Raw genomic sequence first — 16,520 nt, 5'->3', positions numbered from 1 at the left:
GAAGTGTAGTCGATCAAATTTGGGCAGCAGCATACAAACTTTGGGTTTGTGCAATATTTTGATTTTGGAATACAATTTTTTGTTCAACCACGGTCGTCTAAGACCTTGGAATATTGAACTGCGAGGCTTACTTTGTACACCTTTAGTCTCTATTTCTGTTTTTTTTTGCTTGCATTTTTTTGTATATGCGTATTGTTTTTGCATGTTAAATGCATAACAACGGTACTGTCACCGTAGGTCACCAGGCCATTCCGGATGAACCTATCGGGGATGTTAAGTCACCTGACTTGTCTGGTGAACTTAACATCTTTTATGACGGTCCCCTTTTGAGTTTATGAGGAGACAAACGACGATGATACTGTCACGATAGGTCACCAGGCCGTTCCGGATGAACCTATCGAGGATGTTAAGTCACATGGCTTGTTCAGTGAACTTGACATCTTATTTATGACAGTCCTTTCTTTTGTTTGCGAGGAGACAACGACGATGATACTGTCACGATAGGTCACCAGGCCGTTCCGGATGAACCTATCGGGGATGTTAAGTCACATGGCTTGTTCAGTGAACTTGACATCTTATTTATGACAGTCCTTTCTTTTGTTTGCGAGGAGACAACAGCGATGATACTGTCACGATAGGTCACCAAGCCGTTCCGGATGAACCTATCGGGGATGTTAAGTCACATGAGTGCTTGGTTACTCCTCTTCCTTTGATGTATGTCGCTTAACTCTTTATTTTGTTTCCGCCTTTTGCCTATGTTATTTTTCACGATTATTGCAAAGCGCATATTTTTGTATTACTTGGTTTACCTTACTGATTGAGTTGAGCATGTTTTGTTTAATTATTTCGCCGTTCACATTTTGGACTCTTGCGGGCCAGTAGTGTAGTAATATATAATTATTTTGCCGTTCACAGTTTAGACTCTTGCGGGCCAGGAGTGTAGCAATGTTTGTGATTTTTTTTTTTTTTTTTTTTTTTTTTTTTTGTGGTGTGGCTGCACTTGAATACTTTTTTTTTGTTACTCAAGCTGCCTACGTACTTGCAAAATAATTGATAAGTTACCTTGCAAGATCAAGCCAACGTAGTTCAATAGACAATTTTTTTTTCGAGCGAGCAGTTTATCCTCTTACTTAGGAGTTTACAAAGATTTCACTTTTCATGAGTAGTACCGCTTCATAAACTTGTCGTTGATAGGCTCTACGCGTTGTCCTTCTGCATCAACGACTTTGTAGGTCGTCTAACTACAAGAACCATGTATTTCGCTTAAAAAGATCAAGGTCGAACTTCTTGTTGAATACGCATGACAGACGCGCGTTTCTCTAGACTTCTAGGAATGAGTTGGTGCTTTTGAGCTTACTCCAATCTCCACTCTCCTTCTTTTTGCAAAACTTCGGTGCTTGATAGTTTTCTCCAAAAGTTCGAGGAACGAGTTGGTGCCTTTGAGCTTACTCCAATCTCACAGAATTTTGGTTAAAGGTTGGTGCTAACTGCAAGCTTTATCCAATCTCCACTTCCCTTTTTTTCGCAAAACTTTGGTGCTTGAAAGCTTTCTCCAAAAGTTTGAGGAACGAGTTGGTGCCTTTGAGCTTACTCCAATCTCACTGAATTTTAGTTGAAGGTTGGTGCTAATTGCAAGCTTTCTCCAATCTCCACTTCCCTTTTTTTCGCAAAACTTTGGTGCTTGAAAGCTTTCTCCAAAAGTTTGAGGAACGAGTTGGTGCCTTTGAGCTTACTCCAATCTCACTGAATTTTAGTTGAAGGTTGGTGCTTGGAAGCTTTCTCCAATCTTCATGTTTTAAATTTTGTCGAATCCCTGGTTCTTGATATCTTTCCCCAAGTCGTCGAATGAATGATGGCTTTCATGCAATTCATTCTCTCAAGTTGATTTGCGAGGACAAAGGGATATAATTTGAGTGTTTACCGTTGCCCCCATCTCTTAGTGTCTTGGGAGCCTCACTTGTCTCCATCTTTTCATCATATATCTTTTGGTTGGTAAACACCACAGTACGAACCCTTGCTTTTAGGGGTTGTTGTTCAGTGATGTCTATGTCTTGAGTGCGTTTCATGCGAGAGGGAACAACACTTCTCGCATCATCAATTCCCCTTGCATCATCATTTCTTTTCCTGATGCGACTAAGTGCTGATTGTCTTGGTTGGTCGCCAAGCGTGGATGACGTGCCGACACGATTGAAGACAGATCCTTTCCTCTTTGGCCAAGGACTTGATGATATTTTCCTCACATTACCATGTCCACCAAGCATGTCAAACACAGATGAATGGTTCTTAGTTGTAGGTGGACGCAGTCGATCGAAAACAGAAGTTTTCTCCGACTGATCATCACTTTCAGCCTCATTTTCTTCAACCTCTTCTGCAGTTATATACTGTGATGATGAGGTGTTCACTTTTCGCCATATCGAGATTTTGACTGGTGTAGGGCGTTTAAATCCTACCCCCGTCTTGGATTCTTGAAACCCGTCACCGTACTCCAGAAGTTTCTTTTGTGTGTCATTGAGACCATGAGGTTTAGCATCAATGACTTTACCCATAGGTGTTGGGTTTTCAAAATCATATCCCGACTTCGCCAGGAGCTTATATGCATTTGGGTCAAACTTTTCTTTATTTAGCTCCTTGACTCCTGAAGGTTCTTCAACTGTATGCGACTTGATGATTTTATTCTTCTTACCCTTAGCAAGGGGAAAGATTGTTTTACTCTTCAAGTCTTGGAAAGCGACTTCGTCAACTTTCTTCTCCACCATTCCCTCAAGTTTAGAGGCCTGGCATTCCGCAAATGGTGATTCTCCTTCTTTGCGTTGCGACTTTGGGATGTACCGCAAGATAGGGGCGGTCGACGACGCTTTTTCCCTTTGGATGGGTTGAGTGACAACCTCTTTAGTCACCTTTTCCTTCTGAAGTTCTTTCCTCTGGATTGGAGGTTCCTTAGGGATTAAGGATGAATCAACTTTCTTCTCATCATCCTTCTTGCCTGTAGAGAGGATTTGAGATGGCAGTATCTCACTTGACGCTCCTTCATCTTCAAAAAATTTGGCGTCAGCGAAATAGGAATCGGCCTTGGCGAAAGGTTTGACATCCCCATTGATTTTCTTTTCACATCCACGATAGTATTTGAGACATTGGTGAAGGGTTGAGGCGACGACACCATTTTCATGAAGCCAAGGGCGTCCAAGTAACATCTTGTAAGACGTTTTTGTGTCAATCACGTGGAAAAGGGTAGGTGATGTCAACTCCCCCATGGTGAGTTCGAGGCGTATTATGCCTATTGCCCTCTGGCTGTCAAGGTTAAATCCTTGAATGACGATCCGACTGGTTGACAATTCATTCATTCTTATCCCTAAATCAATCATTGTGGATTTCAGCATAATGTTGACAGCGGATCCACCGTCGACTAAGATGCGACCAACTTTTTGTTCACGAATATAGCCAGACACAAACAAAGGTCGATTGTGGGGCTTTGACCCCATGAGAAAATCATCATCTGTAAAGGCTAAAGCTGTATTACAGGACAAACATTTGGCCGAATTTTCTGCAGGCTCCCCAGCATCCTTTACCTTGTCAACATACAATTCTGGGTGTTGGAGCGCAAGGGCCACCTGTTGACACAATTCCTTAGGCAAGTGGAAAATTTGCTTCCAGCCCATACGTGATGGAAACGCTGCTAAGATAGCGGCAACTTTTGAGTCTACCACTGGTTCAGAATGTGGTAAGGTGAATTTTATGGATGTCGCCTCTTCACCGACTAGTTCCTCCTCACCCTCAATGAATGAGACTGTATTGACAGTCACTGCAGTAAAGTAATCTTCTGGAAAAAATTCTTCCAAAGTTACAGGATCCAAAGGCTCCTGTTCAAGCATATCGATAGGGAGCACAGTCTGTTTGTTAGCACCCCTAAACTTCTTTTTTTCTTTCGAGCGCTTGACGCTCTTTTTCTTTTGTTGTTTCTTCTTGTAACGAGGGGGTTGCGGTTGTGGCCTGTGTACTTGTTTTCTCGGTCTCTTCCTTGTGACGACCGTCCACCCTTCGTCATCCTCCTCGTGTTCAACTGGCAACACATCATCATGTTGAACTGCTGGTCTGATCACGTAAACAATTACTGGCTCCAAACTTCCAAATTGTAGGGTTTGAGCCTGTAGAAATGATTCACAAACTACTGAAGCGTGATTAGTTGTAACCGCCTCATCTAGATCAAGAACAATCTTCCCATCTTTAGCAAGTTGCATAATCTTCTCCTTAAGAGTTATGCATTTTTCGATGGGATGACTCACCAACCTATGATATGGGCAGTATTTAGGGTCGGAAGTTCTTCCCATTTGTTTAGGTCGCTTGGACTCGGGAAGTTCTATGACGTTATTTTTAAGCAAGTCGTCCAACATGCCAGGCAATTCTGAGTCTGGGAAGGGGTACTTCTTAGCCTGCAACTCTTTCAAGGTAGGCTTGTCACTCTTGACAAATCTGGAAGATGAGGCCTTGTATTCCTCCTTTGCCTTTCCTGAAATCTTGATAGGCGCTGAACTAGTAGTTACTGACATAGTCTCCTTAGTCAGACTCTTGAAAGGTTTCTCAACCTTAGTGTATTCCTTCTTCTCTTTCTTTTCTTCAGAAGAAGTCCCATTTTTCTTGTTTTTGAGGGAAATCTCCATATCATGAGCCCTCGTTGCCAACTCTTGAAATGATCTCGGCCTTATACCCTGTAAGATATAAAGGAGATCCCAGTCCATTCCATTGATGCACATTTCTACAGCAGAAGTTTCAATTAGACGATCTTTGCATTCCAGACTCAACGCGCGCCAACGGTTGATGTACTCAAGGACCGGCTCATCCTTCCATTGTTCAGTTTGCGTTAGCTCTGTCATGCTAACTACGCGTTGAGTGCTAAAGAACCTTTTGTAAAACTCCGTCTCCATTTGATCCCAACTGTCAATGAATTGCGCGGGCGGACCAGTGTACCAATCAAAGGCAGTCCCTTTGAGAGAACGAACAAATTGCTTAATGAGCAAGTCGTCCGTTGTACCTCCATTGTTACATGTCTCTATGAAGTGTGCGACATGCTGCTTGGGATTACCCTTCCCATCAAATTGGTTGAATTTTGGTGGATGGTAACCTGTTGGCATCCGCAGCTTGTCAATTCTCTTTGTATAAGGTTTCACGTAACGCTGATTGCCATGAGAGCCTCCTCCCAGTTCACTTTTGACAGCTTTGGCTATCATGTCTTGTATTTTTTGAGCATTGATCTTGACAGAGCCAACTGAGTGACTACTAGAGTCAGAGCTATCACAATCACTCTCAGAACTCCCGTGGCTTGAAGTGGCGTCTGGATGACGTTTGTTCAGCTTCTTAGTTAGATGCTTGATTTTAGCATCCTTTTCTTCTCCGTCTGCCTTTAGCCGTTCGAGAAGAACCCTCATCTCAACAAGTTGCTCCTCCATATTTTTCGCATTAATCACCATTACAGACGCAGGGTCTTCAAGTGAGAACTCAAAGGGATCTTCGGAACCAGGTGCCTCTTCGAATGTCGTAGTCGGAGAAACACTACCGGTTTCAGAGTTGTTCTCTCCGTCATAAAATTCGAAGAGTGGGCTATTGTGGATGACCATCTTATCGTAAGCTCCAAGAAAGTTTTGCTTCAATTTAAGAGAAGCAACAGGATGTTGTTCCAGTTCAGGTGGAAACGTTGAACCGAATACACGGGCTTCATGCGACCTTGGAGAGGAAGATGTGACAAACACCTTAGGAACTGAGGAAAAAGCATGGTGTTTGCGCGCCTTGGTAGGAACACATGCAGTTTGCAGATCTGCTACAGCAGAGGCAGTATTCTTCTTCCTCATTCCCCTTGTAATGATACCAGTGTTTTGGAACATTGCAACCAATGCTGCAACTCGCTCCTGAACTGTGACAGTTGTCACGCCAACGGGTTGAGAGTCAATTTTCTTTGTATCCATGGAAATAGAGATGAGAGGGAGAGATAGTCCCACCGAGCGTGCCAAAATTTGTTTACACAAATTTTCTAGTCTAGGCAAATAAGATAGAAAATAATGTAACAAAGTAATTTTATTGATATTTGAATGTTTGGGTACAATCTCTGTATTTTACAGTTTACAAGAAAATAAACTAAGTCCTCTGATTATGTTCCGCAGCTGACGGTGACACGTGTATGACACCTGGATTTGGTTTTAGGGTGACAGTCGTTTGATGATGTCAACCTGAGTTTGAGTTTAGGGTGACAGTCGTCTGATGACGTCAACCTGAGTTTGAGTTTAGGGTGACAGTCGTCTGATGACGTCAACCTGAGTTTGAGTTTAGGGTGACGTCCGCTTGATGATGTCAACCTGAATTTGAGTTTGGCTAAGCAGTCGACATAGATTTGATGTGTTTATTGACTACTTTCAGAGAAAATTCTAATAGAGTTTTTATGAGCTCTTGAGAATAATAATTTTTCTGCCCCTCGCTACTGAAGTAGAAGAGTAATATTTATAGGAGATGAAGACTCCTTTACTGGACTTGATAGGTTTGGGCTTGGGCCCATTTTGTGACTTGAGAGTCTTTAACCTGGTCCACTTGGTTTGTTTATTTGGGCTAATAACATGGACTAGCCCAAACGTTTGTGACCCAAATTGTATTTGATTGATTCGGGTATTTAGTTTAGGTGGGCTTAAATAATTAAAATGGATTAATATTATGATATCAGTCCAAATTAATTAATTTAATTCAATTGTAATACACTACAAATTTTTAGTGTCTACACCCTCCACTAAATCTACCTCAGATAACTATTTATGCCAAATTTCGTCTAGGGGCGACCTTAGGCTCGGGTCGACACTAACTAAGCAAGAATCAAATAAAGAGAGACAAGAGAGACACGACACAGAGAAGTGTTGACGCGGAAAACCTAGGAATAAGGTAAAAAACCGCGGATAGCTATGAGGCTATCAATCCACTAAGTATTCTATCTAATTGTTTATGTTTTTTCTAAGGATCAATACAAAGAATTAAAGAGCAAATACAAGAATTATATGAGCGCTTGATAGCTTGAGAGTTTGAGTGCTTGAGTTAACTTGTCCCCTCTGGTATGCTGCTGTTACGCTTTTATACTCAGACTTCCAACGGCCTTGTTGGTTGGGAAGATCCCGAGAAGATAGGGGTCTCCTCTTGGCCGTTGCCCACAATCTCCTCCAGTCTCCAACGACCTCCGTAGTCTTCGGTCAAATCTAGGACTCATTCCACTTATATTGCGGCGCGACCTGTCTTGGGCTTCTGGGCTTGGATCTTTACCTAGCTCTACTCGCTCGTCTTGTCGATCGTCGCTACTTCCTTGTCGTTAGTGCTTCGTCGCTGGTCCTGTGTCGCCTAAGCCTTGTCGCCTGTTGTCTTACTCGACGCGTTCACCTGGCCTGATATTACCTGCGTCATGACAGTACCTGGACGACACGACAGGATCAAACGTCAAAGCAGTTATTTCGTTAGTCCATAAAGTGGGATAACAGTTTGCCCCCAATTGTGAATTTGCGGAGCCATTCAGAGCAAAAGAAACAATTCAATTTTTTTTAAAAACAAACCGTTTACAACCGTCTAGTTCGTGGGATAAACCGTTCAAAATTCCAGAGTAATAAATACCAATTCACGACATGCAATAAAGTTCTTCACACCAAGATTTTCAAAAAATTTCCAGATCTGAAAACAGGAGAGAGATGAGGGAGAAAGTGGAGTTGATTTTCGCACTGAGTTTGCCCGAATTCAGGTAAAATTTGCTTTCTTTTTTCGATTTTCCTGTAGAATTTCGTAAGTAAAATGGTTAGATCTAAGTCAATTGTGGCGAAAGGAAAGGGGGAGTCGGGATCTGCTCGGGTTAAGTCCCTTCACCCGATATACTCTACCATAGCGGACCCGGCGGCGTTTATTGAACATGTTGGCTTACCGCCGTCAGCAGAAGTGAAGATTCCCGGCTCGGACGAGGAAGCCTTTGATTGTCCGGAGGGGTATGTAGTCATGTATGAGTATCCGTTCACAATTGGCTTTAAATTCCCTTTCACTCCTCTAGCTAGGTCTTTTATCGAGGTTTTCCATTTGAGTTTGGGTCAGGTGATGCCCCAGATCTGGCGGGTTTTCGCGGTGGTGCACGGGGCTACTGCGAACTGGCGGATGCCGTTTGATCTGGCTGACTTGATGTACACTTACGACCTAGTGCTGCAAAAGTGTTGTAGGTATACCTTGGTCACGAAGAAGGGGAAGACAAATTTAGGTGTTGGTTTAGCTGTGAACGACAGGGGTTGGCAGAGTCGTTTTGTCTATGTAAGCAAAGACTCCCTGGGAGATAAAGGGCAGTTTTTTGTTGAAGGGTGGACGACGAAAGGTAAATGTGTTGTTTTATCTTTGTTTCTCGTCGTTTTACTGAACGTCGCCTTACTTGGTTTTGTTTTGCAGTTGTCAAGGTGTCGTCGTTGACTGAGTTGAATGCTGATTCACACGACAAGTATCAGAAGTTCTTGGGCTACTCTGTCGAGGACAGGTCTTTTAGTCGTGACGGAGAGTTTTTAGACGAACAAGAGGCGAGCCAATCAGGCGACATCGCCGAGGAGGAGGAGGTAGACGAGGAATCGGGTCAACTGACTCGTCGTCGGAAAAGGTTGGATTTGCTTGTAGAGGTAGTGGAAAACTCGTCGTCCACCGAAGGAGAAGTAGGCGATATGGCTGACAACTCAGGTATTTGATGTTTGTTTAGTTTTGGCATTTGTTTTTTTGTTTTGGGTAATGTTTGAACTTGGTGTTTTTGTATTGGGTGCAGAGCATACTTTGTCGTCCAGGCCGGTGTCGAGGATGTCTCAGAGCGAGATTCAAGAGCGTGCGAGGAAACGACTAAGGTCGTCTTCGACTTCTGGTGGGCAAAGTATGACGGTCGTACCTCGGTTCTCTGCGATAGGCTCGTCAGCTGATACGCCTGTCGTCATAGGAGTTGAAGGTTTTCATCCAATTGCTTCGTCGTCGCCTCCAAAGTCGTTTAAGGCGTCATCTACTGCTGTTGACGTTGGTAAGGTGTCTACTGCGTCGGCCAAGAAGTGTCCTGCCGAGAAGAGTTCCGTCGAGGATACGGTTATCACTTTGCCCCCAAGCTTCTTGGGCGATGATGAGACGACTGTTATTTGGCCTTTCGCCGATCGCTTGATTCTACCTACGACGTACCAGCGATATCATGAGGTGGATCCTCTTCCTGTCGCGTCGGACGCCGCTGAACTTAGCCTGCGGGTGAGTGTTATTTAACTTTCGTTCTTCATGCGAAAAATGTGTGTTATGTCAATTTGTCGGGTGTAAAATGTTCGTTATGTTAATTTGTTTTGGTATTATTCTTGCGCAGGCGTCGCAGGCTGCTCTGGCTGTGCGTAGGCAGTGTTCGTTGTTGTGCGACGAGGTGACAAATGCACGAAAGTAGGCGACGACGGCGAAGAAGGCGGCTGTGTCGTGGGAGGCGAAGTGGAAGGCTGATGAGAAGAAGGTTGTCGACCTCGCTGCGGTGGTTAAGACGAAGAGTGATCAGTTGAAGGGTAAGGATGAGCAAATAGCCGACGCGACTAAGGAGTTGGAGAAAGTGAAGGGGGAATTGGCCTCGACTACGGAGGAATTAGATGGGTTGAGGAGCTTGTACGATGCCCTGCAGGAGGAGGCGAAAGATGTCGAGGCTCTGGCTATATGGAGGACGAGGGCACAGATGATGTATTCTTGTTTGATTGGGGAGACCAGTATTTGGCCGTGTCAGAAGGAGGTGGACGACTACTTGGCCAATGGCGGTACCATGGATGATTTGTCGGTGCCTGTGGTGGACTCAGAAGAGTTGGCGAAGACGGCCGATACTGCCAGTACTGAGGCGATTGAGGTGGGCGTTGTCTTGTCGGCGGAGAATGCTCCTGTTTCGGGGCAAGAGGGGGAGGTGTTAGCCGTGCAGCACGAAGGTGAAGCTTCTGTCGTCGCTCCCCAGGGCGACACGTTGGAGGTGGCGTCGATGGAGGTGTCGGTCGTGACTGACGCTGTCGTGCCCCCAGAGCAGGAGCCGGAGCAAGAGATTGTGGCCTCTACCCAGGAAGAAGGAATATAGTAACCTGTAGTTTGAACATTTTCTGTTGTGTGTTGTGTTTTAAGTTTCTTTACTCGTCGTCGATGGCGACGACGAGGTGCTTTGGATAATTTTTGTGTTTTGTTTTAGATGCTTTTACTCATCGTCGATGGCGGCGGCGAGGTGTTTGGATAATTTGTGAGTTGTGTTTTGGTTTGTGTTTTGGGAGTCGTGGCCTCAGGGGTCGTGCAGTTTGTAGTTTGTTATGACAAGTGTGTGTTTCTTTTGTACTCGTGCGTTTCTTGTGATTTTTTCGTTGTATCTCGAAGTTTTTTGTCGTGCGTCGTGTAGCAGGTGTTTTACAAAGGATAGATGTTAAAACGGTGGAATTATGTGTATGTAAAATAGTACCTGCGTCGCTTGCTCCTCCATTGTTACTTGGGATGTGTTTTCTGTCGTATGTTGTCGATTCTGGCTGACATTCGTTATCCGGCGCCTTCTGCAAAAGGAAACATGCGTTGCTAGGAGGATTGGCCGTTGGGGATGCCAACGGCCCTCCGATGCTTAAGATTTTAAACGAAAATAAAGCGATAAAATAAATAAAGGATAGGAGCGACAAGGCGAAGACTGATAAAATTGGACACGACGGTTGTTCAAAAGTGGTAAAGTTTAAGGTGGGTGGCGTTCCAGCTTCGGGGGACCGACTTGCCGTCTTTGGTGACGAGTCTGTATGCCCCCTTTCCGACGATTTTATCGATCAAGTACGGTCCTTCCCAAGCTGGTGCGAGTTTACCTGCGTTTAGTTCCTTTGTGTTTTGAAATACTTTACGCAGCACCCAGTCGCCTTCCTTGAAATTTTTTACTTTGACGTTCTTGTTGAAGCATGTAGCCACGATCTGTTGTTGCGACGCCATCCTTATCAATGCTGCCTCTCTGAAGTCTTCTGTGTTGTCGAGGTTTTCACTAAGTTCCACGTCGTTTTGCTCTGGTGTCATGAGTCCATATCGTGCACTGGGCAATGTCACTTCGGGGGGCAGCACTGCCTCGCACCCATAAACGAGTGAGAAGGGATTCTGTCCCGTCGCCGTCCTAGGCGTCGTCCTATTGGCCCATAGAATGGATGGCAGTTCTTCTGCCCATCGCCCCTTCTTGTCGTCAAGTCGCTTTTTTAGCGATGCGATGATTGTTTTGTTGCTGGATTCCGCCTGTCCGTTTGCTTGGGGGTATCTTGGCGTCGACGTCTTTAGTTCGATGTTCCATGTCTTGCAGAAAGCTCTGGTTTTGTCGTTGATGAATTGTGATCCGTTGTCGCATATGATTTCTGATGGTACTCTGAACCTGCATATAATGTTAGTCCATATAAACGAACACACCTCTTTGTCTCTTACTTGTTGGAACGCGCCTGCCTCTATCCACTTAGAAAAATAATCCGTTAGAGCTAGCATGAAGACCTTCTGTCCTGGGGCGACGAGTAATTTACCGACGATGTCCATTCCCCATTTCATGAAAGGCCATGGAGTTAAGGTGGGGGTGTAAGAATTCAGATGGTTTATGTGTCATACCTGCGTGTCGTTGACATTTGTCGCACTTAGCTACGTACCTCATCGCGTCTTTGAGCATTGCTGGCCAATAGTATCCGTTTCTTTTGATCCTGGTTGACAAGCTTCGTCCTCCTTCGTGTACGCCACATTCTCCTTCGTGGTATTGCTTTAGTTCTCCTTCCCATTCTGTTTTTTCTGCACATCGCATCAACATTCCGTTCGCTGATCTTTTAAATAGTATGTCCTGCAAAATAACATATCGTGATGCTTTGAAGAGTATCTTCCTGGCTTCGAGCTTGTCGCCGGGTAGGGTTTCGTGTGCTAGGTAGTCGAGAATGGGTTTGGTCCAGCTATCCGTGTTTGTGGTTGATAGGACGAGGCTGGCGTCTTGTGGTATGTCTTTTTCAATAGCGGGCGACAGTAGGTGTACCAGAGGTATGGTCGAAAATGGTGATTTTCTGAGTGCGGATCCTAGGTTGGCAAGGGCGTCGGCTTGTGTGTTTAAGTCTCGTGGCACTTGTTTAATGGAGAAGGGTTTAAATTTGGAGGTTAGCTTTTTTGCTTTCTCGAGGTATAAGGTCATTTTTAGGTCTTTAGCTTCGTAGTCGTCGTTAATCTGGTTGACGATTAGTTGTGAGTCGCTGAAGATGTTGAGTCCGCTTGCCCCCAATTCTTCGGCTAACGTCAGTCCAGCGATTAGTGCCTCGTATTCTGCTTTGTTGTTTGTCGCCTTGAAATCGCAGCAAATGGCCTGTGCTATCATGTCCCCTTGTGGCGAATTTAGTACGACGCCTAGACCTGCACCACGAAAGTTAGATGAACCGTCGACAAAGAGTGTCCATATTTCTTCTATGTTATTGATGAGTTTGATTTCGTCGTCCGCTATCTTCTCCAAGCCGGGGCTAAAGTCTGCCACAAAATCCGCTAGGGCCTGCGATTTTACAGCCGTTCTCGGTTGGTATTTGATGTCGAAGCTTCCTAGCGCGATTGTCCATTTCTCCATTCGACCTGTTAGTTCTGGTCTACGCATCACAGACTTGATTGGATAATTAGTCATCACCACTATTTGGTGAGTTTAAAAATAATGCCTTAGCTTTTTGGCTGCGGTAACGAGTGCTAAAATGAGTTTTTCGAGGGAGGAATACCTGGTTTCTGCTTCTAGTAGCGACTTACTGATGTAGTAAATAGTAGTTGTTGCGTTTTGTCTTCTCGAGCTAGGACAGCACTGACCGTTGTTGAGCTGACGGCTAGATAAAGTTGTAGGACTTCGCCCTCTTTGGGCTTGGACAGGAGGGGTGGCGACATCATATATTTTTTGAGGTTTTGCAAAGCTGTTTCGTGGTCTTCGGTCCAGTTAAAACCCTTGTTTTTGCGCAAGACGTCGTAGAATAAACGACACTTGTCCGACGACCGCGAAATAAAACGGTTTAGTGCCGCCACTCTCCCTGTCAAGCGCTGTACCTCTTTTATGTTCCTGGGGGATTGAATGTTGATGATTGCGCGCACCTGGTCGGGGCTGGCCTCGATTCCTCGTTGGGTGACGATGTATCCTAAGAATTTTCCTGCGGACACTCTGAAAGAACATTTAGTTGGGTTAAGCTTCATACCGTATTTCCTCAATATGTCGAAGGATTGTCGTAGGTGTTCCACGTGATCGTCCGCCTTCCTCGATTTCACTAGCATGTCATTGATGTAGACCTCCATTGTGTCTCCAAGTTGGTCTTTGAACATCTTGTTGACCAATCGTTGGTATGTCGCACCTGCATTTTTAAGACCAAAAGGCATGACTTTATAACAATAAATTCCTCTATCTGTTACAAAAGATGTTTTCTCCTGGTCGTCTTGGTTCATAAGGATCTGGTTATATCCTGAGTAGGCGTCCATGAATGTGAGTAGCTCGTGTCCGGTTGTGGCGTCGACCAAGGCGTCGATGTGCGGCAGAGGGAACGGATCTTTGGGGCATGCTTTGTTGATGTCTGTGAAGTCGATGCAAAATCTCCACTTTCCGGTTTTTTTGCTGACGACGACGACATTTGCTAACCAATCTGGATACTTGACTTCCCTGACTTTCCCGGAATCTATCAGTTTTTGAACTTCTTCGTCTTTGATTTTATTCCTTTCAGGCGCAAACTTTTGACGTTTCTATTTCACTGGCTTAAAGTTGGGGTCGACATTGAGTTTGTGGGTGATGACGTCCGGGCTGATTCCTGTCATGTCTTCGTGCGACCAAGCGAAGCAGTCCGAGTTTTCTCTTAGGAATGACACTATCTGACTTTTGATGTTGTCAGGCAGCGACGCTCCGATCCTTACGACTTGGTCTGGCTTCGTCTGGTCTAATATTATCTCATCGATCTGTTGTGATCGTCTACCGTCGACCCTGGCTGTAATTGCTAGATAGATGACTTTGATGGTTTCAGCGCCGTTTCATAACATTTCTTCGCGTCCCTTTGTTGTCCTTTAATTTCCATGACCCTCCATTTGGTTGGAAACTTGATTGATTGGTGGTATGTTGATGGCACTGCTTTCATTTTGTGGATCCATGGTCGTCCCAGGATGACGTTGTATGCCGATGGGCAGTCGACGACGTTGAACTTGGTCATCACATTAACACCTTATGCGTACGTAGGCAGTGATATCTCCCCTACTGTCCGTAGCGATTCTCCACTGAACCCTACTAAGACCGTCGACCTTCTGATTATATTCTTTTCTTTAAGTCCCATTTCTTGTAGAGCCTCTAAGAACAGTACGTTTGCTGAACTGCCGTTGTCGATCAATATCCTTTTGATTAGAGCGTTGCCTATTGGGAGCGATATGACTAGCCCGTCGTGATGTTCCTGTTGTGCGTCGGTTGAATCTGAGTCGTCGAAGGTTATTATCATTGCTGCTAATGATTTGTCGAGTGCCACTTCTTCTTCGGTCTGCCCCTCTTTGACGGCTTCAGATTCGCCTCTGTTGATTTTTTTAGCTGCAGAAGAAGTTAGTCAACATATATCTGAACCACCAGAGATAACATTTACCACTTTTTTGAACGTGGGCGGGGCGGGTCGGTCGCCGCCTGGTGCTGGGCTAGGCTGGGGGTTGTTGTCCTTGTTGTACGTCTCCTTCCCTTTGTCGCTCAGCAGCTCCTTCAGGTGGCCCCTTTTTAATAGATAAGCTACCTCCTTTTTGAGGGAGATGCACTCCTCGGTTGTGTGGCCATTGTCGCGGTGGAAGTCGCACCACTTGCTCATGTCTTTTATGGAGTCTGGTATGTCGCTCCTCTTAAGCCATCTAACGGTACCACCTACATTTTGAAGGGCGTTCACCACGCCTCCGATGTCGACGTTGAAGCCATAGTCGGAGATGGGGGGATAAACGACCCGTTCATTCCTGTAAACATTGTTAGCATCATCATATTGATTGACATTTTGTACCTGGTTCTGGCGGTTGTACGGCTGGTGTCTCCAGTTGTTGCTCCTCGGGGTGTACGACCTCCTGTCGCTGCTGCCCCTGTTGGTCGCTGAGAAGCCATTCGTGTAATCTCATCGTCTTCGATCCGCATCTGGGCAGTGGCTCTCGATCTGACCTCCTCGAAGGTTGCGCAGGGATACTTGGTTATCTCCCGGTACAACTCCGAGTTGGGGATGAGACCTCTCTTGAATGCTTCGATGGCTGTCCTGACATCACAGTTTTTTATACTAATTTTCTCACAATTAAAACGGTTAAAATAATCGCGTACCGACTCGGTAGGTCCTTGGACCAACCGATAGAGGTCACTCGTCTGTTTCTCCAACTGGCGACTGCTGGCGACTGCTGGCAGAAGGCGTTGATGAGGTCGGACAGGCAGTAGATGGATCCAGGTGTTATGTTCATGAGCCACTCCAGAGCCGCTCCGTCAAGGGTTCCTCCGAATGATTTGCACATGACGGGCTCGACCAGGTCGTAGGGGATGCCGATCTGCCACATTCGCTGCTTGTAGACGTTGACGTGTCTGTATGGATCGGACGTTCCGTTGTACAAGGTGGTCCAGGTAGGGAGTCGGAGCTTGTGTGGGACCGTCACCCTGGCGATCGCTTCACAGAATGGCGACGCTGCATACCCGTCGGTCGGTTCGGTTTCCACAGGCGTTAGTGCCCCTGGCAGCTTGGTCATCAGTTTCAGCATCAGCGAGCATTGCTTCTTCATGTGAGTTTCCATCTTATTCAGGCGCTTGGTTACGGGGTCCAGTGTTGCTTCATCTTCTTCTCCATGTGGCTCTTCGCCGTCGGACAGGTCCTCGGAGTCGTCAGTCATCTCGAATATCAACTTCTTCGGTTTTGCACCTGGCTTGTAACGTGACTGATGCTTGGTACTTTTCACAGAGTCGAGCTCCTTCTGGAGGTTTTCAATGGAGGCCCTTTCTTGGGCCAGCTCTGCTTGGGCCTTTTCGTAGGCTGCTTTCATCTCTGCGAGCGTCATCTCTTCAGTAGTCATGGTGTGAAGGGTGATTTTGTGTGAAACCTAGTTAATGTCCCCACAGACGGCGCCAAACTGTTTATGCCAAATTTCGTCTAGGGGCGACCTTTGGCTCGGGTCGACACTAACTAAGCAAGAATCAAATAAAGAGAGACAAGAGAGACACGACACAGATAAGTGTTGACGCGGAAAACCCAGGAATAAGGTAAAAAACCGCGGATAGCTATGAGGCTATCAATCCACTAAGTATTCTATCTGATTGTTTATGTTTTTTCTAAGGATCAATACAAAGAATTAAAGAGCAAATACAAGAATTATGTGAGCGCTTGATAGCTTGAGAGTTTGAGTGCTTGAGTTAACTTGTCCCCTCTGGTATGCTGCTGTTACGCTTTTATACTCAGACTTCCAACGACCTTGTTGGTTGGGAAGATCCCGAGAAGATAGGGGTCTCCTCTTGGCCGTTGCCCACAATCTCCTCCAGTCTCCAACGA

At 45.4% G+C, this 16,520-nt stretch overlaps 2 protein-coding genes across 2 annotated transcripts; one reads left to right on the top strand and one right to left on the bottom strand.

Annotated features, from left to right (window-relative positions):
* The first annotated feature begins 7,800 nt into the window (after window positions 1-7,800).
* LOC130472164 (uncharacterized) lies at window positions 7,801-9,500 on the top strand. Its single transcript, XM_056842636.1, has 4 exons — window positions 7,801-8,362; window positions 8,434-8,712; window positions 8,795-9,252; window positions 9,362-9,500. Exons 1-4 carry the CDS (start codon window positions 7,801-7,803, stop codon window positions 9,434-9,436), a joined length of 1,374 nt encoding a protein of 457 aa, XP_056698614.1. The 3' UTR covers window positions 9,437-9,500.
* Window positions 9,501-14,576: 5,076 nt separating this feature from the next.
* LOC130472163 (uncharacterized) lies at window positions 14,577-16,047 on the bottom strand. The gene is made up of 3 exons (XM_056842635.1): window positions 15,339-16,047; window positions 15,009-15,246; window positions 14,577-14,964 (listed from the first exon to the last, which is right to left on the bottom strand). Exons 1-3 carry the CDS (start codon window positions 16,045-16,047, stop codon window positions 14,577-14,579), a joined length of 1,335 nt encoding a protein of 444 aa, XP_056698613.1.
* Between the last annotated feature and the right edge of the window lie 473 nt (window positions 16,048-16,520).

Source organism: Spinacia oleracea, chromosome 4 (assembly GCF_020520425.1).
Source record: "Spinacia oleracea cultivar Varoflay chromosome 4, BTI_SOV_V1, whole genome shotgun sequence".
Lineage (NCBI taxonomy): Eukaryota > Viridiplantae > Streptophyta > Magnoliopsida > Caryophyllales > Amaranthaceae > Spinacia > Spinacia oleracea.
Note: the sequence above shows the minus strand (reverse complement) of the source record. Positions and strands in the feature narration are given on the sequence as shown.